General features: G+C 40.5%; 3 protein-coding genes across 12 annotated transcripts in view; 2 read left to right on the top strand and 1 right to left on the bottom strand.

Annotated features, from left to right (window-relative positions):
• Positions 1 to 533: 533 nt before the first annotated feature.
• emp2 (epithelial membrane protein 2) lies at positions 534 to 13,730 on the top strand. Of its 3 annotated transcripts, none has more exons than XM_023821681.2 (5): positions 534 to 728; positions 11,593 to 11,704; positions 11,809 to 11,902; positions 12,067 to 12,207; positions 12,507 to 13,730. In XM_023821681.2, the coding sequence occupies exons 2-5, from the start codon at positions 11,627 to 11,629 to the stop codon at positions 12,674 to 12,676; spliced, it is 483 nt and encodes a 160-aa protein (XP_023677449.1). In that variant the 5' UTR covers positions 534 to 728; positions 11,593 to 11,626; the 3' UTR covers positions 12,677 to 13,730. The 3 variants fall into 3 exon arrangements, with proteins under 3 accessions (XP_023677449.1, XP_023677451.1, XP_072560734.1); XM_023821683.2 differs by lacking the exon at positions 534 to 728 and adding an exon at positions 5,407 to 5,571; XM_072704633.1 differs by lacking the exon at positions 534 to 728 and adding an exon at positions 10,047 to 10,051.
• Positions 13,599 to 22,277, bottom strand: atf7ip2 (activating transcription factor 7 interacting protein 2). 8 transcript variants are annotated; one of them, XR_002839464.2, is made up of 12 exons: positions 22,081 to 22,277; positions 21,308 to 21,426; positions 21,084 to 21,215; positions 20,021 to 20,122; positions 19,659 to 19,792; positions 17,050 to 17,150; positions 16,519 to 16,562; positions 16,130 to 16,203; positions 15,966 to 16,020; positions 15,792 to 15,850; positions 14,654 to 14,743; positions 13,599 to 14,570 (listed from the first exon to the last, which is right to left on the bottom strand). XR_002839464.2 is itself a non-coding variant. In XM_023821677.2 (12 exons), the coding sequence occupies exons 2-12, from the start codon at positions 21,422 to 21,424 to the stop codon at positions 14,210 to 14,212; spliced, it is 993 nt and encodes a 330-aa protein (XP_023677445.1). In that variant the 5' UTR covers positions 21,425 to 21,426; positions 22,081 to 22,277; the 3' UTR covers positions 13,599 to 14,209. The 8 variants fall into 8 exon arrangements, 5 of the variants coding, with proteins under 5 accessions (XP_023677445.1, XP_023677446.1, XP_023677444.1 ...); XR_002839463.2 differs by having other exon boundaries at positions 17,050 to 17,153; XR_011984668.1 differs by having other exon boundaries at positions 17,050 to 18,172.
• Positions 18,819 to 24,111, top strand: part of grin2aa (glutamate receptor, ionotropic, N-methyl D-aspartate 2A, a) — a 103,126-nt gene continuing 97,833 nt past the window's right edge. The window contains exon 1 of the mRNA XM_023821673.2: positions 18,819 to 18,889. The gene's annotated coding sequence lies outside the window, so the exon portion shown is untranslated. The remainder of the gene's footprint in view (positions 18,890 to 24,111) is intronic.

A 24,111-nucleotide genomic window follows, 5' to 3' on the forward strand; every position in this document is an offset into this window, starting at 1 on the left:
TCTCCAGCCACAAGCTTCCCGTCACAGCCGTCTCTGCTGGCCTGGAAACAGGATAAGGCGCTTCGCTGTATGAACTTTTTTCAGATCCCGGTGCTGGGCTATTACACTTCCTACAAATCAGTTAAACTCCACGCTCCCTTTTGTACCACCACACTGGTGACACTGGGTCCCCATGATGAATAATTTCACAAAAACGCTGCTTTGTCCGTAATTCCTACTTCTTGATCTTACTGTGACTTGATCAGTGCCTTTCACTGTCCCGTCTTCATTTTTACCGAATGTCTATTTCTTAAAATATGATTAGAAAAGTTTAATTGGCAGGGGTTTGCGCGGAACAACTGAGTTATTTACCCGCTCTGTCTCGGTGCGGATATTTAATCTGATTTCAGCCAAGGTTTTGCGCCCCTATGATTTTCAGCGCCCCTTTAACACGGGATGCAATCGGCGGCGTGGGAGACGCACCCGACGGTGGACATTAATTTCGAGAGTAATCGAGGCTTTGCCGAATTCCCTTTGCTAGTCAGACGGGTTTCCGATAGCACATGAATAAACCTGGTGGTTGCTTCTTCCCCGCTTTTCCCATCTTCGGCGGAATCCAAACCACACCCAGCTGGGAGGAGCGCCCAGTTAGACTTTCCCTCGTACTACTGCTTCTTTGCAGTCACGTTAGTACACCAAGTCCTGTATTTTAATTTTTAAAAGCTCACTGGAACTAACCATTTCAAACTGTGAGTATCGTTTACTTGTTTACTCTAATATTAAAGAACAGGTTTTCAAAAATATGGAAGTACACATCATCGTAATATCATATTTTAAAGAGCAGCAAGTGATTTGTTAAAGGCGTGAGAAAAGAATGAACGTATGCTAAGCGTGTAATATTTCATATGCCTGGTATTATTTAGTTTATCCTACCGGCAAAGTTAATTTAACAGTTCTGAAATTCCATAAGATGAAAGGGGCGTTGTCTAGCGCATGTGGTCTCGCAGGGTAAAATAGGTATGATATATTGTTTCCGAAACCGAGAGATTACTGTAAATTAATGTCATGAATATGAACAATATCTAGGCCTATAACAACAGTTTTAAAATTATTGTTTTTTATTTAAACATGTTAGCCCCGAACGACTCAAAGTTATCTGCTAGGGCAAAAATGCTTTATTTTTGTTACATGTATTAATCGCGTCGTGTTATCATTTTTTGTGTTCTCTATTTAACTTTTGGAGGGAAACGATCAAAAAATGAAAAAGTTCAGTCGAGTCGAATTTCTTCGTTGTTTACTACGCCGCTTGGTGTCAACTGTTGGTATTGCGCCGTTTTCGATTTGGCGGCTGCAGCATCGAGTTATTTACGTAGGAGCACAGTATATAGTCGTTTTGAGTATTTCGAATAGAATAAGTTTGACACACGGTGTGTAAGTTCTAAATGTCTGGTTATTACATTAATTTTACCAGGTTGAACGATATATTATATTTATGTTATATATATTATATTTAACACCTCTGATAATACTTATTAATTTTGCAGCGCTAGATTCCTCTCTGCCACTTGGAATTGCCACTCGATTATTATTTTCGTTTCGTGGCACGTACGTACCCTCACCAACACAGTATGTTTGGAGGGCGTAGTTCTGGGGCACACAGGCGCGTTCATATAGCAAAAGCTGCGAAAAACCCAGCGTGTGTGACTTAAAAGCCGCTCCATCGCATCGGTTTTTGTTTAGCAGGTCGCATTGGAATACAGCTCAGGTTATGGGTATAACTTTACCTCTCGCCGTGTTTACGAAACTTTCGTAAGCCTGGTCAAAGACGTGCCAAGTATTGATGTAATCTGCGATAAACTGCTGTTTGACTCAATGAATTTCGTTAGTTGATTTTCGCACCGATTATTGGGGAAAGATTCGGTTGTGGCGGGCGGGAGAATATGAGGTAATTCTTAGAGAATTCTATTTTTCCATGTATTCATTTTCAATTCTTTTAACTGATGGAAGTGCACGGTCCTATTTCAGTCACTCCACAGATGATCGGATTATGTATTTAGCAGTGGCTCATAGCGGTATGAATATTGTCCGTTAAAACAGCTCCTCTCCAGGCACTTTAAGACACTGAAGTTGTAAATTGGCGGCAAGGGTTGTTGTCAAATAAAACATACGCACAACCTGGCTCAAGGAAGCGTAACGAAAAAAGTTAATATCGAGCTAACTGGTGCTGTCTGTGGACTTCATTACTTAAGCAGATTGTTCTACCTGAGGTTTGAGCTCGCTGGCCTTCCACACTTTCGCCACGAAGATGTATAATGATCATGAAGTGTAGGACAACGCTATTACATGACTGCCTGCATAACGGTATTGGAAATCGTGTTTTAACGTTTAGGTTAATTTAATTCATCACAGAGAACTGACATGCAACAAATATCCATCTGAAGAAAAGTCATCCTTTAAAAGAAGGCAAATTAAGATATTGGGTGTAGATGTGTGAGTGTGTGTACCTCCCCTGGGAAGATGAAGAGTCTGGAGCACTTAAATCCCTGAGATTTGTCAGGGAGGGTTATATCTGTCCTGGGACGGCAGACAATAAATTGCAGATGTCTTGTGTGAGTTTGGCTGAGTGAAGAAGCAGGAAGGTAAAAATTCTCCCCCCAGGGAGAGAGTCTGGGGGAGGGCCTCAGTTGGCAGGTGAAGCTGGATAGGAGTGGTTGGGAGGTTGGTCATCTGAGCTCACTGTATGCAACCATAGCTGTAGGGGGGGGGGGGGGGGGTTGCAGCCACTTCAGTAGCCCCATATGGCTTTAACATTATCCGCATTATACACAGAGGTGCTCTGTTATGCTAAATCTGCTATTTGCATAAAACGACAAAACAAAGCAGATCTGATGAAAAAAATCGGTAACAAAGTGAAGCAGGCCGGCAGAGAAGCTTTCTGCGGGGATTCAGTCCTCCCAGCATACTCTATTACGTGTGTTTGTTCTTTTGAAGCGATGCAGTTTTGTTAGTGGTCTGGGATTCAGGTTTTATTTTAAAGAGCTGGTTCCCAAACCACATTAGACGTAAAACAGCTGAATAGTGTCTAGTCTTCCGTAGATGTGCAAAAGCAAGTGTGGGTTTATAGTACGGGTTGCCTATAAATGTTCCTCATATAAAAGCCCTTCAGGCTGTCTAGGAACGCTGTTTTTTTTATTGTTTACAGTAAACCTCAATACAATTTTGACATGGTTTTTATACAGTGACATTTGGAAAACGAAGAAAATATCCACACATCTGAAGATGTTTCATAGTGAATTCTTCAGCATGTCCCACAGGCCATCCAAAGGGCAGAGGGCAAATACCCAGCTCCTTAATCCACCAGGGGTTCACTTTAGACTTCCTCTCTGACCCCATGTGGGTCATGACATCTCTCCCCACCCCCTACCCCCAGAGGCATCACTTTCCATAAGCAGCTTATGGCAAAATGCCTCACAGGTGAAAAGGTCAAGGGTGCACACTGGACTGGGGGCTCAGGTGCTGCCTCAGGGTGGGAGAGGCGCCAGTCTATCTAGTTCATTTATGAAAAGTTAACAAAGTTAGTAATGGTATAGTCTTCTCTGACTGCTGCCCCCAATGACTCTGACCTGGATAAGCAGCAGATAATGGATGGATGGATAGATAGAGTAATGATAAAGTACCCTATAGTTGAGTATTTATGGTAGAGTGCCCAGTGGGATGGTATTCTATGGTATTCTTATGTGAGTAGAGTGCCTTGTGGGATGATATTCTATGGTAGAGTACACTTACATGATTAGAGTGCCCTGTGAGACAGTATTTTGTGATGGAGTACTCGTATGAGTAGGGTCCCTTGTGGGATGGTTCTCTGTGGTAGAGTACTCTTGTATGAGTAGAGTGCTGTATGTGGTGGTATTCTATGGTAACATACGCTTATTCAAGCACTAAGAGTATGTTGTATACTCTTATACAAGTGGCTTATCATATGTCTTGTGGGGTAGTATCCTGTATGAAACACTGCAAGAAACAGTACTGTATGTTATTCATTGTTTCCTAAAAAGCACCAAATCATTTTGTAAAATATATATTTTGGAGAATGTCTTTGAATTTTGATAGAACTTCAATCTTGACACAATCACCCACCACTTTGACTCATATTTATTTCAGTTTTTTCTTAAGTCAGATAACTGATACTTGCGCTTGCTATTTGCTACCTAGTAGGCAGTGGTGACTTCTGAAAAAGTCTGAACCCAGATGGAAGTTCATGCAAAAAGAATCACATTCAGCACTCTCCCTCCCTCTTTTTCCAGGAGTGTGCTTTTTTTTTTACTCTTTCCTTCTGGTCTGGCTTGAAAGTTGACACTGGGTGGGATTACCTCTCGTAGTAGAACGTATATACGAAACATGCCTTTGTTTGGTCCACAGACCTAAAACACTGCGTTGGATGGCCTCCAGGAAGGAACTTGCCTTTTGTGTTTTCTCTAAAAATAAAACCAGCACCCGCTTTGTTATTTGTGACCACAGAGGACAATGCAGGGCCATACCACTGTGCCAGATTAGGTGGTGTAAACACATCAGACAAGAAAAGACAAACTCATTTTTTGTACACATTGAAGCAGGATAAACTTTTTTGTTTGGTCTGTTTTTGGAGCGTGTAGCTCTGCTATGAGTGCCCTCCTTTAGGCAAAGGCTACAACAGGGGAGACAAATGGCAGCGCTGATTTCCAGGCCTGTTCTCCTACAGCACCACGTTTACTCAGTTCTGCCAATGAAGGGAGCTTTGTTTTAAATGACACTGTGGTTGAGCCAAAGCTAGGTAAACACGGGAAATAGCACTTTGGGAAGAAGAGAATCAGTGATAAAATTGGGGTGGCAGGTTAATAGAGCCACCTATAGTCGATCTGCATGATTCTCACTCTGTACAGGGGTATAATTTTGGACTGTGCATAAAAATACTTCCAGACAAGTAGTCTAGCCTCAAACCTCACAGTTATAAAGACTGAAGCAAAATTATCACTGTATATAATCTATTATGTTGACTTAATATGTTCCTACTTTGAAGGCGTAGTTTCATTTACACAATGGTATTATTGTGAAGCATTAATGTTAATTTAGTGTTGTTTCTGTTCATAGCAGGCATTGAGTGTTCTTCATGCATTTCACAGGTATTTAAGTACCTATTCCAAGGATTTCGGGCCACCCCATTATTAATATTTATAGATGCTGCCCGGAGAGGCAGTACAGAAAAATACACTTTTCAGTCTGAGAGTCTTATTACACAGTTTTCAAAAACCTGGGTGCCATCATAACTGCATTGAGAAGAACAGTTGACGTTATCCTTGGGGGCGTTTCTCTTTGTCTCCCCCCACATTTCTTCCAGTCATTTGCGCACAGGAATGTATTTTAGTTATTGCCGCATCCTGGCACTCCGCTGCTTGTGGTATTCCAAAGAGACAGAGGCTTAGACAGACGTGTCTAGGTGCGAGGCCAGCAGAGACTCTGTCTGCTGCTGACCTTTCTGGAGCTCCAGATGCGCTAGTAGAATGCCAGGTATTAGTCAGGGACTGTCACAAGATGCAGAAGCTGGTCGAAGTTCAGGTAAGTGTCTCTGGAAGGATTTAGGAATCACAGTACTGCTGACATTTCTCAGCTGTAGCCCCTGGGTCTGGATGTCAGGCACTGTTCCTTATTTGCATGTAGTATTTTTAAACCTACTGCCAATAAGGCTGTAGACCCCATACTTGTAGTTGTCTATGCAAGATGATGAGGTTACAGAAAATGTAGCACTTTTCTCAGGTCAAAATTTAATGCATCTGTTTTGGGAGCAACAGACGACAGATAAATAACACAACAGTCCATTGTGAAGTGGCATTATGTCTACGTATATGAATGCAGGCAGATGTGTATTTTCCCTCGTCTTGATCATTTGTTCCACGACTGCTGTGTTGTCAGCAGCAGCTGGTTTGGAAACATTTTGAGGCATGCTGGAGACTGTGGCTTTTGTTTTATGAAAAAAATGACATTAAAACTCCAAAATCCAAGTCAGCAGTTTCGTTCGAGTGGAGAGGACTGGGCACAAGCTGTTTGCACACACGTGGCTAATGGACCCAACAAAATGCAGCTGTAAAGAGTCAAAGCAATTCATAAGCAAATATTCTTTCATAGATGTCTGAACCTTGTGGTAGGTCTTTGCTGTCATTAGAAAAGCAACTCAGTGTTGCCACTATGGAATTGAACCTACTAACTATAAAGTTGTCAAGATGACAGCTAGGGTAGGATGGTGTTAAGGTTATGCTTGGAATTAGCCTTGTGGTTTCAGGTCACAAACCAGCTTGCAATCATATCATCTTGTGTGGCCTCCTTCTCTTATGCGAGTGGTGTGCGCAACATCTGACAAAGGGTGCCTCGACCTGTCCGTCTTTCAGGATGGGCTTTGTGTACATATGTGTAGGCTGATCACGCAGTGCAAATCATGAATTTGCAGTGAGGGATGAATCTGTAATTGTGGATTTATGTTGCGAATATTTAAAAACCTGAGTGGGCGCCCTATCAGGTCCCAATTCATTCTTTGGGAGCTTTCAGTGCAGGAAAACCGTTGAGAAAATGTTGCCATTGGTTTTCATCTTATTACAATATGAAAGCAGATCTGTGAATTCTGTTTAGTTCTTTCCATGTGTTGACGCCTCCTAAGGTAGGTTACTTAGAGGGAAGAAATCCTGTATTTCATAGCAATCCTCCACTACCTCCAGTTTCGACATCTTGTGCTTGTTTGACAACACAACACTGACTAGGCTGCCTTCAAGCTTGAGAAACACGCCGAAAGACAATCAGGTTGGACATCACACAGGATAACGTTTTTTCTGATGCTTCCTTCCTGATTTGCTGCATAAGCTGTATACCAGAATGTAAAGAGAATGCCCTCACATGAATTCTTCCAGGAATTTTTCACGCAACTTTGCAGGAATGCAGGGAGAATGTGAAGAAGTTCAAGCTTGAAGGCACCTCTGCTTTAAAGGGACCTCCGGTTAAAATTCTGAACAAGGTTCATTTATCATGAGAAACAGACTTGGGGTTTCTTGGCGTCTCGGGTGTGTTTTCCTCGCCACAGTCGCATTCTCCCTCCTCTTCCTTCCCTCTTGCAGAGGAAGGGAGCTCCACAGTAAATTAAAACCATATGTGTAATGGGACGTCAGCACACCATGAGTTTTGGAAACCAACCCCCCACCTCACATGCTGAAAGACAGCAGGGTAGTTCACTGTTTCTTCAGGCTTGGGGGGATGGAGCGAGGGGTTGGAAGTTTTTATCCGCTTTTAAAATTCCAGTTAATTCAATAAAGCACCTTTATTTCTGCATGGAAATCCCTCACAGTTTAAACTCTCTTCTCTAAATGAGCAAGTTGAGGTAGCCTATTCCTATCTAGCATCTACTATCTATTTCCCAGGCATCTGCCTTTTTTTGAGGGCAGCTGAAAAGGTCCTCGAGTCTGAGTGTGCAAAGGTGAGGAAGAGGGTGCAGCAGGCGGCCATCTCTAAGCCAGCCAGGTTCTGACCCGAGCGGCAGCTCCTGCCAGGCCACTCCCCACAGTTGGAATCTGTACTGGCCAGCCCTCCATGGGGCCCGCTGGGGAAAAATAAGGGGGGGGGTGGCTTCCTGTCAGCTGAAGTGGTTTTGTTTTCCTTTGACTTTATGTTGGCAGGCTTGCAGTCTGCAGCCTGGCTGGCCTGCTGTGAGTGTGTTGTGGGATAAGTTTGTGCTGCTGACTTCTCTTCTCAAGCTGGAGCCACCTCAGGGAAATGCCATCAAAGTCAAATTTTGTGGCCTAAGATTTAACTGTCACTCACACAAAAAATTAGCTAATTTTCCTTACACAGGGGAAATAGGTATGCTTTCAAATGCTTTATCAGTGAAAAGATACTAAGTTGCATTATACACTATAATTTCTTTAGCAGAGATTTTAATCCGTAACTTATATGAAATATTTCATAAAACAACTAGATACTCTAGGTCAGTCTCTCAAAAAAATCACACTACAAATATTAGCGTACCTTCCAGATAAACTGCACACGATGCATCTATAGGATTCATTATTAAATAGTTGAGGCATTGATTTCTTGGGCAGCTGCCTGCATTTTGAACTTTGTAGATGCCATTCCACAGATTTGTTAGGCTCTTTACACAGCAGCCTGAAGCATCTGCAACCATCAAATGACATGAACACAAAATCGTTCTGACTTTTTTAGATGGTGCTTCTCCATTTTAATTACATGGGGTTAGTAAGTACAAGTGGGGACTTAACTGGGTTTTGATCGTGATGTGGTTAGATTGGCAGGAAGCCTCTAATAGACATCAATGAAGACTGTAAAATTCAATGACAGATTAATAGGTAGCAAGAAGTATCTCCTAAGGGAATATTTATCCAATCCCTCTTCCTGATTTTGATGGAGCAAAACCTTTTGGCTTAATGTCTAGACTAAATCAGACCACCACACCCTCAAATTCAAGAGCACTGTCAACCTAGTGTCCAAGTCATTTATTGGAGGGGGGCACATAGTGAAATGTACTTAAAACTCCCTAAGTGTGTCAGTCTTTGCACAACAATATCATCTGTTTGTGCTTCTAACCTTCAGCTCATAAAAGCATATATGAAACTTTCCACATTCATTTGTATGCGAGATATAAAACCAGTGTGATCTATGTGTGCACTAATAGCTAAGTCTGAAACAATAATGATGGGAATCCACATGGGGTAGATGAGGGGGCATGGCACACGGAAGGAGCAGCCAAGTGGGGTGTGACAGGAACTCCATCTGATTGTACTTCATCAGAGGCAGTTGCAGAACCCTTTTCCAGTACCTGCTCCACACTAGGTACTTTTTGTTCGAACATAAACGAACAGCGATAACTTGCCAATTGGTTGACCTCAAGCACCAACGCTAACTTGGAAGTTACGTGGAAGTGCAGAAGAAGATGTAGCAGAGCAAAAATTGAGCAGATGGGATTTTTTTTGTACCCTTATTTAATGCATCAATTAATAATTTTTTTGCTTGCATCTCCATATTTCTGCATCAGAAAATTTGAATGCTAACCAGTATACTTTTGTCTAATATCACGGGTGCCGGGGGTTGATGATAAGAAGGCCTATGATGTCATCTACTTAGATTTCCAAAAGGCTTTTGATGTTGTCCCCCACAAGAGGCTCTTACTTAAACTCAAAGCGACAGGTATTTTAGGAACTGTAGCAACCTGGATTGATAACTGGTTAACAGATAGGAAGCAGCGAGTAGTTATAAGAGGCACAATGTCACAGTGGGCCTGTGTTCATAGTGGGGTACCGCAGGGTTCAATTTTAGGAACGCTATTGTTCCTAATTTACATAAATGATATAGACACCAATATATACAGTAAACTGGTGAAATTTGCAGATGACACCAAGGTGGGTGGTGTAGCAGATACTGAACTAGCGGCTCAGCAGCTGCAGCGGGATCTTGATTTAATTGGCCCGATACCTGGCAGATGAAATTTAACATAGACAAATGTAAGGTACTCCATGTAGGGAGCAGAAATATAAAGTACAGGTATTTTATGGGACCTACTGAAATAAAGGTAGCTGATTATGAGAAAGACCTTGGTGTGTATGTTGATGTTTCCATGTCTCATTCTCGCCAGTGCGGGGAAGCAATAAAAAAGGCCAATAGGATGTTGGGGTATATCTCCAGGTGTATGGAGTTTAAGTCAAGGGAGGTAATGCTAAGATTATACAATTCCTTGGTGAGACCTCACCTAGAATATTGTGTGCAGGTTTGGTCACCATATCTTAAAAAGGACATTGCGGCCTTAGAAAAGGTGCAGCGTAGGGCCACAAGAATGATTCCTGGTCTTAGAGGAATGTCATACGAGGAAAGGTTAGTTGAGCTAAATCTGTTCAGCCTCAAGCAAAGGAGACAGGGGGGACATGATCCAGGTCTATAAGATTCTAACAGGTTTGGATGCTGTTCAACCGAATAGTTACTTCAGCATTAGTTCAAATACAAGAACTCGTGGCCATAGGTGAAAATTAGCGGGAGAACATTTCAAACTGGATTTAAGGAAGCACTTCTTTACACAGCGTGTAGTCAGAGTATGGAATAGTCTTCCTGATAACATAGTGCAAGCTGAATCCTTGGGTTCCTTTAAATCAGAGCTAGATAAGATTTTAACAACTCTGAGCTATTAGTTAAGTTCTCCCCAAGCGAGCTTGATGGGCCGAATGGTCTCCTCTCGTTTGTATAGTTCTTATGTTCTTATGAATCATTTTGTCAATGGCAGAGGTGCACTGTTTTCTGGACACTTGGGCTAAGCATCCAGGAACTGCTGGATGCAGCACATAAAAACGGCGAGATACTTGGTAAAATATGGGACTATCTTCTTATGTGCAGTATGATTAAGTGAAAATTTCTATGTTGCGTACTCAGTAAATCTTCGAGTGTCATATGTCATCACGCCCAAAACAACTCCAAATACGCCACAACATAAAGATATGAATCATGAACTCCAGTGTGCTGTGTGGTAGCGCTTTTCTTCCATGTTTTCTGAAGCACAAAAAGTCGCATGGTGATGATGAAAGTGTGCTCAAGCCCGGAATGTTAAGTGCAATGTGAGCACAGACCAGCAGGGGAGGGGGGAAGGGGGACAATCGTGCTTGGGCACAGTACAAGGCAACCTGGCCAAATGTGAGTATCCTCATAGTGTACTAAGAAGTAATGTTGTTTTGCTATCAAATTGTTTCAATATATCAATTCAAATTCCTGAAGAGCCAGTTTAGAACACAATTTGCAGATTTCCCTACTCCGACACACCTACTAAACCTTGTATTTTGCTGATTAAGATATGTTTGGGCAGGGATATCTGCAAACTGTGTTGAATTCTGGGCCCTAGGAATGGAATCGGAAAACCCTGCAATATATTGTTGCTGTTCACTTTTTGACGATTTTTAACTATAGATGGAATACGGCAATTCTCCTCTGACTACTGATAGTGTGTGACATCTAACTGAGCAATGAAAAGATGGTTTAGGAGGTTGTCTGTATAACTAGTATTTATGCTTGTACTAATTAACATTTGAATTCATGATGGTCATAGTTATATCACGAATTAACAGTTTAATATTAATGAAATAGATGAATAGCTAGCTAACTAATATCACTGTTGTGAATATAAAGCAAATTTGCTCTATAATGGACTGGCATTCTGTCCAGGTTTCCTTTTGACTCATGCTCTGTGCTTGCTAGGGTAAGGCATCAGGCCCATTGTGACCCTTTACTGGATAAGTGGGTATGCAAAAGGGATGAATGCATAGGTGGATTCTGTAGTTTTTCTGGAATTATATAACTTTGGGTACTTTGGCTTGTAAGATGAACTATCATCAACTTACTTGTAGAAATCCCTTAAAATAGCAATATTGTAGTATAAAAATGGTGTGTAAAGTATTATGCAGGTCTGTACTCAATATATGACATATGAGGTAAAAAAAAAAAAAAAGTTTTGTGGAATACAGCCTTCAAGAAAAGACTTCTTAATACCGCCCATCGACGGAACTGTTGTTTCACGGGTAACTCATATTTATCCCTTTCATTTCACAGATTCTGTGTCTTGATCACCAGCCACTTGGTAACAATGTTGATAATATTGGCCTTCATCATTCTGTTCCACATAACTGCTGCAGTGTTACTCTTCATATCGACTTTAAACAATGTAAGTTGACAAGCACTAATGACTTAAGTCTGTTTATTCCAGAACAATTCTTTACCTGACTGTACAAGGCTAGTCTGTATACACTTTATCTGATTGTCTTTTAGGCCTGGTGGGTATCGGGAACATTTTCCATGGACCTGTGGTACACTTGCAATGATACATGCAGGCCCACAGAAAATAGCGAATCCACAGATGCAGGTAACTCTAATGGGTCTTTGTCCTGGTCAGTTTGAATGTTACTGTGTTTCTTTTTTTACTGTAAGACTTTTTTTTTTAAACAAATAGGCATTATAAAAACACGAGCATGGCTTTCCTAAGGTTCAGTGCATACGCCATCACTCAGCTATCTCCTTTCTCCACAGCCTACCTTCAGGCTGTCCAAGCAACCATGATACTAGCCACCATCCTCTGCTGCGTGGGGTTCTTTGTGTTCATCCTGCAGCTTTTCCGACTGAAGCAAGGAGAGAGATTTGTCTTTACCGCCATCATTCAGCTACTTTCAGGTAAGTCCCACCCCCTAATGTCAAGAAGGCTCAAAAAAATAAACCAGGAAAACCGCTGCCCTGAAAATCATAACTTACAAAAGCAATGGTCAGCTATTTTTGAGTTCTTGGTTTGACTTTTTTGCATGAAAGACTATTTTAAAAAGTCATTTTTATTTAAATCAGACCTCTCAAATTCAAAATCACTTTAAGTCAAGCTATAATTAATCAGCCCACTGCTGGAATGCATTACTTCATAGATGAAATTACACTAATTTGATGTGCTGACCTGTGGACATACACCTCTGTTTCCACCCAAGCCTTCTGCGTCATGATTGGGGCCTCGATTTACACGGCCGAGCACAGAGGCTTCCAGAAACAGGGATTCGCCAATGGGGACTATGGCTACGCCTTCGTCATTGCTTGGATTGCCTTCCCACTAATCCTCATCAGCGGCGTGATGTATCTAGTCCTGAGGAAACGCAAATAGGCCACCAGTCAACACCCCATCCACAAATACCCAGCTGCAGTTAGTGGACGCCTTGAGCAAAGGAATATATTTTGTACATACTAATTTTTGTATGATGAAATGTTACAATGTCAAAATAAGCAGTACTAAGACTGAAAAACTATATTAAAAACACCATACTGGAAGCATATTAAAATGAGGAATGGTATTATAATGTAGAATTTTTAACCTTTTTTTGTCTTCAATATATTATTTAACCCTTTTGACGGTGAAAACATGCTGTGACTTCAAAGGGCGTACAAGGCTGAGGCATGTGCAGACTTGAAAAATGAAATAAAACAGATCTACTTGGGTATAAAGATTATGTGTGGAATCAGACATATGTTTCAAACCACAAAACAGTAAAATGTTTTCCCAGTGAAATGAAGGCTCTGGTCATATCAAGTCTTGGATCAACATTTCCATTTCAGCAGAGATCCACTTATGCCACATTTGCTCGTGTTGAAGAATTGGCCAAGACCACCGCAGGCCTAAATATTCAAGGAAATATTGAATCAAATTTGTGCTGCAATATGTACAGCAGTAGAATGTACTTGAAAGTGAATATTATAATTTAACTTTACCAGGTACCCAACCAGAACTTACAATTGGCATTTTCATTGTTTTGTTTAATTAGATTATTGCATGTTTTATGTTATTTCTATTTTTAATTATAACTCAAGATGCAGCAGAATAATTACAATTGTTTTAAATTAATATTACATTTAAAACATTCCTTTGAGGCCTTTTGGTTATGGTTTGTAAAAATGTGAATCATACCTAATATATATATACACCAACATAATGGCCCACAACATTTTGAAAAATACATATTAAGTGTTAAATTATGAACAATGAGGTAGCAAAGTTCATAAAGTTTATATAAACACACAAAAATCTTCAATTGGGGAAAACAACAGAACTGTATTTATTTTGTAGACTTCTATGAATTGTTTCACTGTTGATATTTTTGTAAGTATTATTTCAAAATGCCATCGCTCTCTTTATTGTATGCTAATTAAATGGTTTTGTGTTACATCAGCCTAACACCAGTCTGGGTTTTTGCAATGTGATAAAATCACTAAGCTCCAGCTCTCAGGATCTTCAGTGGATGATATGGGACACCACCTTTGGTATAATGTGGATTGTTCCAATTCAATGTACTTTTTAAAAAAAAAAAAAAAAAAATCCAAAAAATCTACAACTGCAATGTTGCTCATTCTCTTATCGTTGAGCTGTTTGACATTTGCATGACATTCAAATGCCTCAGAGCATAAACTGAAAAGTATCCCAGGATACAAAAATGCTAAACATATCAAATAATTTTCATGTGCTTACACTACAACTCTCATATAACACCGAACTCTAAAGTTGCAGCTGAGATCCAATTCATGTACTTACGATCAAAAATCCTACACTTATTCATTTACAGATTATCATAGTATGGTGTAAACCTGTTTTTTTAAAACAGGGACCCTTGTCCCTATTTCAAATGTTGACTATTTGAATCTCACCCTATAGGCTGTAGCGTCCATATATGTTTGGTACACTAGTGGAGTAGAATCGATGCCCTGTGCCAAAGGAAGTCAGCTTATAGGTCGTGAGAATAGGTATGACTTTTATCACTTCTATGTTGCTCCACTCCGAACAGCAGCTGCAGCTGTGCGTCCGGGTGAAGTAGAGGGAAGAATTGTCCAGCAAGGGTGCAGGGCTGTGCCTGGATAGCGGTCCACTGCAGGCCAATACCTTCAGGCCTTTTGATTTCCTCCACCCCCAGACACAGCTTCAGAGGTGGCTGTGTTACGCCGGCCTCAGACAGCAGGTAGTTTGGAAGCGAAATGGCAGGGAGGGGGGGCTGTTGTGAAAGCCAGTCACCCTGTGGGAAATGAAGAGAATTTTACAGCCGTAGGGCATGGCACTGGGACTGGTTTTGACTCATGCGGGCTGACCGGCCATTACCTCAGCATGACTCCAACGAGGAGGAGGTTCCGGTGTACTTTGTCTGAGCATTCCTGCTCCTGAATGAATACTTTCTGTATTTTTCAAGGCCTGGGAAGGCAGAGAAGAAGAAAAAAACAAAAATGGAGTGAAATTGCATCACCTTGGACGATGGCACGGCAGTCAGCCTGCATGGGTACCAGCGCACCGGCTGCGTGGGCATGACAGGATGTAGGGTTCTGTGAGAAGGGAGAAATCTGCAGAGTGATCACAATGCCAAAGGAAGCTATGGCACCAGCAGTCCTGTTCTTGTCCCACTACCTCTGTGTTTTCTTAAGAGCTGCCACTGCACTGCTTCAGACCCTTTGGCCCAATGTGACATTGCTTCACTTCAGATTCTGCCATTCTTTTTACAGGATTCAGTCCTGAAATCCCTGCTCAGAGGTGTGAAAATCACAACTCCATCTTCTTAAACGGCCCACCACCGTGCTGCACCCAATCTGGCATGGTACCCACCTCAGAAGTATAAAAATCACATCTTCTTCACCTCTACAACACTGTGCTGTCAAATTACTCAACTACCTTAACTGTCAAAGTGCTACCTGTACCGATTCCATACCCATATTTGGAACAAGGTGGTCCGGCCCTGTTACTACACCGGAGGGTGGCTTCAGAATTATTTTACCCAATGGGAAACAGAGGTAGACATTTTTGATCCAGAAATGAAAAAATCCAGACCAAGATTTTGTTTTAACCAACCAGTTAGGTATGCTGTGACTGAATCTTTATACTCAACTGAAACTAAATTTTGGTTTGGATTTTTACTTTCTGGACTGGAAATGTCTACCTCTGCTGGGAAACAGCTGTATCTTGTATGCGACTCCATTTAAAGACTGATGGATTCATGGAGGGAATGGAATAAAGTCATGCTTTCCCTTTCCATTGGAGACTTTATATATATATTGATTGTATTCAGCAGTAAAGGGTGGATTGCATAGTAAAGTCTTACCAGAAAGAGGGGTGGTAAAGTAGGTCGAACTGCCTTTTTATTCAAAGCCACAGATGCCATAGTCCCCTGAGTTAAGAAATTACCCACATCTGACATCACCCTTGAGACCCATGACTGGCTTTAATCTCAAAGCCTGAAACGGAAGAGTACCTGCATTTGGGATGGGCCAACTGCTGTGTCGTTACCTTCCCTGCTTGAGTTCAGTGCTGCTACATGGTGATAAATATACAACCAAAACAGATCACAGCGATATAAATTCTCAGCAAACTGGAGCACAGATCTTACGCATTTAGGACATGATGGGACTGTGGACGTCAACATTACCCGCTGTGTCCTCTTTGCTTTCAGATGTGAGATCAACTGTAGGATTCCCTTTGAGCTTAGAAAAAGAAGGAAGGAGAGCTAATCCCCAGTGACCATAACTCACAATGACACGACACTGTCTATCTTCTGGAGGGCTGGGCAGTATGTAGGGCACAGATAAATACCTGCTTCTGGCAAGATCCTTCAACAGTGCTCTTCTTAGGCAACATGACCCCGCAAAATATCACCTCATCAGCTTCTGAAGAAAAAAGGAAGGCTGTTGTATTTCTATTGCCCATATTAAAAATCAATGTGGACTTCACTTGAACACAAATGAATCAAGAGCTGCAAACGTATCTAGAATGAAAAATGTTTTGTCTTGAGAGGGGAGAGAGGAAATGACAAGTAACGCCTATAATTTAGGGCTTTTCAAATACACAAACAAAACCATGATCATTTTACAGAAAATATGACCTGGAGCCTGAGCCACCTTAGAACAGGTTTCAAAAGAAAAACATTTTGAGGATTAATCTTAATCATTTCGTGTAGTTTTTGAAACATGGCCAGAACGTACCTTCCTGGACTTCTGCGCAGCCTTGAGTGTTGGACTGAGTCTCACTGGAATAATCAATCCCGAAAGTTAGAGTTTGGAACAGTTATACATCTCGAGGTTAGAGGTAGGTGAAAAGCAGACACTTCACACTCTCAAACTTTGGGGTCTGCACACAGGTTGAGATGGTGCTCCAACAAAGCATAACCTACCATTAAGTAAGAATAGGGAACTTTGAAGTCAGTAAAATGGATAAAAATGGTTACTGAATGAAACTATCCATAAACAAATTCAATATTAAGAAATGAATAAATGTTAAAAAAAAAAAAACCTATGAACTGCAGAAATACCTATTGAAAGCACTAGATGGCACTGATCAGCTTTCACAGAGTAGAAAGTGCTGTGCGACATATTTCTGAAGAATTAGTGGACTTGACACTTAAAGCTGCTGTTCAGCTTCAAAGGGCATTTGATATTACATTAAACATTTTCTCTCAGGTATCAAGTGAGGACAGAAACCTGTGAAGTAGATAAAGGCCCTTTTGGTTGGCTGACCTTAATCATTTCCAAGGTGCATGGCCCATCAATGCAAGTGATAAGGCAGTCCCTGCTGGGCATGAGTGCTTCAGTGTCAAAACCGAACATGGCTATTTTTTCTGCTAGAGATGTACAGTCAGGGCACAAAGAAGAGACACCGATTCATCCTCAAATGCAGCCTGGTTAGGGCTTCTGTTTAACTTTTGGTGTAGTTTAAAAGATGCTTCCACCAAATTGCCAAGATGTCATTTTGTTATCCGAAGGCACTTATAAATGGTAAGCACACTCGGCCTAAAGAAAATCACTCATTAACAACACTTAAGAATGTTTTCTTAAAGTACTCAACACTTTTCTGTAATGCTTATGATTCTTAGGCTAGGCTCTGATAAAAAATAAACAACCATAAACTGGGTGTTTTGATTCTTTTAAGAGAACTTTGATCATCCAAGCTGAAATGGAACAGTTTCAAGTCTTAAGTCCTCCCAAAAGAATTTTCTTTAACGCCATTTCTACCACAAATTAAGAGGTGCCTAATTTGTTATGGAAAGAAAGGAACAAAAGGCACACAATTAGAAAGGGATCCGGGCATTCTCAGGATATTCTCCACTCCATTGCTGACACGGTGCGTTTCATACCTCTGGAATGTTTTCAAGGAGTGCTTCCACTCCTTCTATTACACAATGAAACTTTCTCAGAAAAAGAGCAGACGGCTGTTTATTGCCACTCTGGTTCACAGGAGCAAAACTGCATAGCCCAAGGCCAAGGAAAAAAATCCTGAAGGTCAAGCAAAACAAAGCTTTACATTCCACAGAGACAGTCTCACAATGCTGCACTGGCTTATTGGAAACAAACCTTGTAAGAATTATCCAGTTGTGTGGATTTTATTTAGTTTTTTTTCTGAAGGAAAAAGTGAAACATTAAGAAAAAAGCTGTGAAAATTGCAAAATCTTTCAGTAAGACATTTGGTATCACTTGGGATCCTGTGTGAAGATATTGATATTTGTTCTTACTCCTGTTAATAAGAAAACACAAGCCAAACCTTCACATTGTGAATATTAGACAAAGTTTCAGAGTAAATCCTTATCTCAGGGATTTCTCAAATGTACACTGAATTTGTAAAACTTAACTGCTCCTGTGGATCCTGCAAATGGATAGAAAAGTAGCCTTATTTGTTCATCCGAACCAGCTGCTACAATATAATTGTTTGTATTGCACATCAGGTAGTTGAACAAGAAAATATAAATCAAATACATAAATGGATATTCCATGGAATAGCTGGTAACTGAAAATGCAAAAAAATTTTTGGGGTAAAAAATGTGGGTTTAGTATGTTTAAAAATGCTAATTTTCAAAATCTGCCTTTTTCTTCTGAGGCCCCATGTCTCACTCTTTAGCAGAATGAAAAAATAAAACACACCACTATATCAGCTGGAGACACAAAATGATGACAGCTTTTCTTCACGTAAAATCAGTTTGACAAGCTGGCTTGTCTTGACCATTTATGGATTCCTGTAAAATGTACGCTTTTAGGCTCCCTGTGCTCTCCCAATGAAAGATGACAACTGTCAGCGAGTCGAGCACGCTCAGCAGTTTCACTGGGTGTTAGCGGGTGGAACATGCGGCATTTTTAAATATCGCAGATTCGAAGTGATTATTCGGCCACCAGCCCAGGAACTCAGAGAGGCGGCTAATGACTGGGACCTGGAAGTACTGGCCCATTCGGGAACTAAACGTGTGCTGCTTTCTAAATCAGGAAATGGGATGAATGAAGCTGTGTGCCAGCCAACATTCACTGGCAGAGCTGTGAAGAGGGTGGACAGCTCCAAGGCTGGGAATTCTGGGAATCAAATACTAAATCGGTAAGTGCCTGTTGATTTCATATTTGAGTTTTTAGATTACAAAAAAATGAAGGAGCAACAGTATTGTGTTTATCTGTGTATTACCTCCCAGCAGTGGGTTAAAGAGAGGAGGAATTACCAGGGTAATTCTGTTGAAAGCTCTAAATGCACAAACGTAAAATTGACGGGGTGGTGTGGCAGCGCCGTGGGTAGCACTGCCTGTTTGAATTGCACTGCAGCTCTGCCTGTAAATTTCCTCTCCAAATGAGGGCGTGTTTACTTGGCACACTTGGCTTCTTAGCACACTCTTAAGAACTGGTGTAAACCGGAAAGCGTAAAGCGGAATTAGCCTGTGAGTATATGCATGTGTGTGTGTGTTTCATCATAGCCTGCAGTGGAGCAGTTTCTTGGACAGGGTGTATTCCCTGTTCTTTCCTGTTCCTTACTCACTGTGATCCTGTGGAAATGTGTAATTAATGAAAATAGGAAAAAGGAATGCAAAAAGCCTCCCATCTTCAGAGACCCCAACCTCTGAAGTGGTGCTCCCTGCACCTACACGGTCACAGGGCTTAGACTCTTCATTGACTATAAGGCTGTCTGTGTTAATTCTGGTCGAAGAGAGATATTTTTGCAGATGTAAAAACAGAAACAGAATTAAATGCACATAAATGCAATATCATTTGTTGTTTAGTGACTGTTTGGAGAATGCTCGTAACTTGCATACATGAATACAGAATCACCACAAGTCTCATGACAAAAATAATCAGACAAACGAATGAAACAGGCCTACCTTGTGGAAGAGACCACATCTGTGTGGTTGCTGACTGTAGTCTCAGAAGGAACAGGCCCAGGTGGCACATGCACAGAGGCTGCTGAATCCATAATATATGATAGCTCGGAACCCATACTGCTGAAGGAAGCCCTCTAAAATAAAAAAAAAAAGAGAGTTCTGTGAGCCCACGGCCCCAGAACGTGCTCGAAAGGCTCAGTGAACAGGATAAGCACCGTGCAGCGTATTATATGTTCATAAATCTTATGAATGCCTCAATTGAATATCAATACCATATTTCTCAATGGCTGGATGAGATTATAGCCAGCTTTTGCATTCAACACTTAAGCGAGGACAAGGCAGCTTCTTGTTTAATGAACAACCTGATTGAGTTCTTCGGGTGACATTTCTGTCCCTGATGGTTGCAGTTTTCTCATGTATACCAAAGCAGCCTGCCCCCTCCTTTTTATCTTCTTAATGTCTGCCTGGAAACAAGACATTTGGGAGGGCAGAAAATGTAAATTTTCCAAATATATAAAAGAAACAGCATTAATAATCCGGATTCATTTCTAAACTCATATGCTGCAGACCCTAACAGCAAAAACAACATTAATGTAATAATGTCGAGAGTATCTGATGTTTTCATATTTTAGCAGGCAGAGACACCTTAGAGAGATGTCATCAACCTAAACAATTTAGGACCATACATTTTGTTTTCCCAATACTCCTTGAAAGACCTGCACATTTTAACTCAAGAATACATTGTTAACGGTTTCACAAACCGCAGGCCTATAAAAGTCAACTATGATGGCAATGTTATGCCACAAAAAAAGCAAACCAGTAACCAATCAATAGGTCAATGCTCTTATGGGACTGGTTAAAATGAAAGTAGTCAGCCAAGCCATTGCACATATTATCCCATATATAAAAGAATAGGGCTCTACAACACAGTAATACATTCACATAGTAGTAATACATATGCAATATTACATACTTGCAACAACAAAACATACATATGAGACTTTATACATAAACAGCCATATAAAAATTTACTTGACAGGTTTTATGCTACCATAGAGTCCAAATTCATTAAACTGGAGAATGGCTTTAGCTGCTCAAGTGTTTATTATATTAATGAATGCATCACGTTATATCATTTGCACGGAGAGAAATTTCATGCAAAGCAACCAACATGAATTTCAAATTTAGTTTGGTTTCCTATTGCAACTCGAATTAAGCAATTTGTTGAGGTGTGCAGGCAGTTCAATCATGTCACTCTATAATCCTCACACCATAACATCCCTAACATCATATTCCTACAGTAGTTAGCCATACACCAATCTGCTCTACACTGTCTAGAAGTCTTCAAAATACTTACATTTGAAGAGTCTCATGTATAGATTTGGGACAAAGAAAAGCTGAATTTAATTCCAGACAGTTACTAACTTGGAGTTTGTAAAGCCTTCCCTCATAACTGGAAATGCACTCAATTTTTTGGATCCTTCCAATGAGTTCATCCATCTTTTCATCTGACTGTTTCAGTTTTGCAAGAATTTCTTTCTGTATCAGGTCTTGAATCTGTAAAAATAGTAGAAAATATCCACACACAAATGGCTTTAAAGGTCTTTGATATCCTGTTTTGTAATTCCAACACTGATACTGTTGTATACCTCAGCTTTGGACAGTCCTTTCACTGGCGGTATCAACTGACCATCCTTGGAGAAGGTCTTAGTTTTGGGTCTTTTCCTTGTTGCAATTTCTGAATTAAAAACTTTTCTCCTCTTCATAACTTGAGTGGATGGGGGGCATAAAAAAAATACACCAAGAAATTGATTCTTCATTACACTGAACACAGACTGACTGAACAGTTGTACATATCTAGCCAAAGCCATTTACCAGCAGAATCGGTCAAACTAACAAAACACCCCGTTTATAGGCTGCTTATGGTACAAGATGGTACTTGTTCAAGAGGAATAGCTAATAATTTAAGTAATCTTAAATTAACCAAATGAAAGCTAGCCTCCGACTCCATACTCAATCATATACTTATCTTTTCAAAATAAAACATTTCAATACTTTAAATTACGAACAAAAAAACAGAAACCGTGATTAGCTAACATATAGCCGAGAAAATTTAACCTGGAATACGATTTATTTTCAATTTATGCTCTTAAGTTTTAACTCGGAAAACTCGCCGAATAGCTACAGTTCAATAGCTATAGTTGAAGATCACAAACAGCGGTTGTTAGTAAAGCGAAAACAATAGCGTAGCCATCAAAGCCGTTTAATTCACTATTAGGATTATCGGTCTGACCAAAAACGTTACTAGTCTGGAAATCAACCTGTTTTTTGTTCTTATAAGAGATTATTGTCATTCTATTTCTTTAACAGTGTTACATTTAGTAATAGTTTAGATAAACTCGGACTTTAAATCGTATTTTACCTTGAGACTTAATTTGTCAACTACAGACATTCAGGAAAGGTGTCAGGTAGTTAAACCATTAAACCTTAATATCGTCTCGGATTCAATTTAACTACCCTGAATAACCAGCGCTCGAGCCCCAATTGCACGAGCCCCCTGTTACTCCTGTTAGCCACAACCCGCAGCGTCCGTGCACGCGCTTCCGCTTAGCGACGAGCCCTCAGCCCATTCTCGTTTCCCGCGCTTTTCACGCTTTAACCTCTTGAGACCCTACGTCCTCATATAAGGACATCATTTTTAGTTTAAAACTATTAATTGTTCAAAAAAAATATGTTTGGTTTTTATGATTATGAAGTCCTACTAATCCGAAATAGCTAAAGGAAATAAAACATGCACACCAAACAAAAGCCCGGGAGGTTAAAACAGGGGTCTCCAACTCCGGTCCCGGAGAGCTACTATCCAGTCGGTTTTCTATCCTACCTGGCTTCTGATGAACCACACTAGTTCTCGGGTAAATACCAGGAGCAGGTGTGGCTCATCAGAAGCCAAGTGGGATAGAAAAGGTACTGGATAGTATCTCTTCAGGACCGGAGTTGGAGACCCCTGCTTTAAAACCTCCAAAGGACGCAGCCTTAATCTAATCTAATCTAATCTAATCTAATGTTATCTAATGTAATCTAATCTAGACATGACATACAGGGAATATATTTTCCATCTTTAACCTTTTTATATAAAAAACGATATAAAAAAATCTTCGGATTCCTAAATACTAGGTTTAATCATCTGGCTTAAATATGTAAAATCCTAATTTTTCTTGTCCGGTTTCGAAGGTTATACAATTATATTCAATTTGGTCTCTACTGTGCACAGAATTGTTCAACCCAATGGGCTACACAGGCTGCCACCTACACTGCCATTTTCTGAGGGGATGACAACCTAGCAACTGCACATTTTCGATGTCACACCATTGGAACATTCATTTGAGGACAAATTTTAAGTGTCATACATTGGGCACAACGATGTCAAGCTTATTTGCTTATCAGCTTTGCTGAAAATGGGGATTTAGAGACTTCTGGGTGCCCATTTAAGCCGGCTGTTATCAACGTAACACAACACACTTGCTACTTAATGACTGGTACAGTAGTCATTCATGGATGACTCTGCAGATGTTTGTCCTGGCATATAGGTGCACCACATTCTGCGTACCGAGTAATACAACTGCTGACAGTAAGACTTTTGGACTTTGGTGCTCTGCTGACCCATGGAATGGATGGGATTCAGGCAGGGAAAATTATATTTAAAAAGTGGTTGGCATCTGGAAGCTGGGTGATAAAGGTTGTGGCTAAAAAAATTCAATAATGATTTATGAGATTTAATGATAGTTGGTTATTGCCGGGCACCAGTGGAATTTGTGAGAGTGAGTGGCTGTGTTTAATTTCATGACTGATTTGTATTCAGCCCTGGAAAAGCCGGAAACCCGTTAAACAAAAATACATAGACAGCCGCATTGCTTATCAAAAAATGCATTTGAGCTTATGCGTAGTTTTGCCTGAAGGATTACTCTAGTATTATTTAGAAACTGCTCAGTATTTTTTCATGATTGTGGAGTGTTTGTTTATGGAGGAGATTGATATTTTACCTTCCTTGAGTACACTGTCCACTCATTGAGTAATATTACAACAAAGCTGACTACTGCTAGGTAATGACTTGTTCTCACTCCACTGTCCTAGTTCTAGCTGTACTAGTTAGCTGTAAGAGAGGTACATATCATCTCTTTGGCAAGGTATACTTTACTCTAACCAATTGTGCAAGTTTTCTGGTGTATAATTTCCTTAATTCTCCACAATTCCATATACCTTCCACCTGGATTTTGAAATATATAAAATAACAATGACTAAATGTATCAATGAAATTTATTCATCTGGTAACCTAAGCACATCTGTAGCATATTTAAAAAATATTTTGGTGCTTCATAAAGCCCATGTGGTATCCTTATAAATTTGTAGGGCCCAGAAGGTAGTGCAAAACATTCTTCTCTCAATCTGCTAGATA

Source organism: Paramormyrops kingsleyae, chromosome 22 (genome assembly GCF_048594095.1).
Source record: "Paramormyrops kingsleyae isolate MSU_618 chromosome 22, PKINGS_0.4, whole genome shotgun sequence".
NCBI classification, from domain to species: Eukaryota; Metazoa; Chordata; class Actinopteri; order Osteoglossiformes; family Mormyridae; genus Paramormyrops; species Paramormyrops kingsleyae.

Coding starts and splice junctions, on each gene's coding strand:
- emp2 (XM_023821681.2), top strand. CDS start 11,627: ATGTTGATAATATTGGCCTTCATCATTCTGTTCCACATAACTGCTGCA. Junction 11,705..11,808: donor TCATATCGACTTTAAACAAT/GTAAGTTGACAA, acceptor ATTGTCTTTTAG/GCCTGGTGGGTATCGGGAAC. Junction 11,903..12,066: donor TAGCGAATCCACAGATGCAG/GTAACTCTAATG, acceptor CTTTCTCCACAG/CCTACCTTCAGGCTGTCCAA.
- atf7ip2 (XM_023821675.2), bottom strand. CDS start 21,424: ATGAAGAGGAGAAAAGTTTTTAATTCAGAAATTGCAACAAGGAAAAGA. Junction 19,793..20,020: donor CACCCGAAGAACTCAATCAG/GTTGTTCATTAA, acceptor TTTTTATTTTAG/AGGGCTTCCTTCAGCAGTAT. Junction 16,204..16,518: donor CTGCGCAGAAGTCCAGGAAG/GTACGTTCTGGC, acceptor TTTTTTCTTCAG/AAGCTGATGAGGTGATATTT.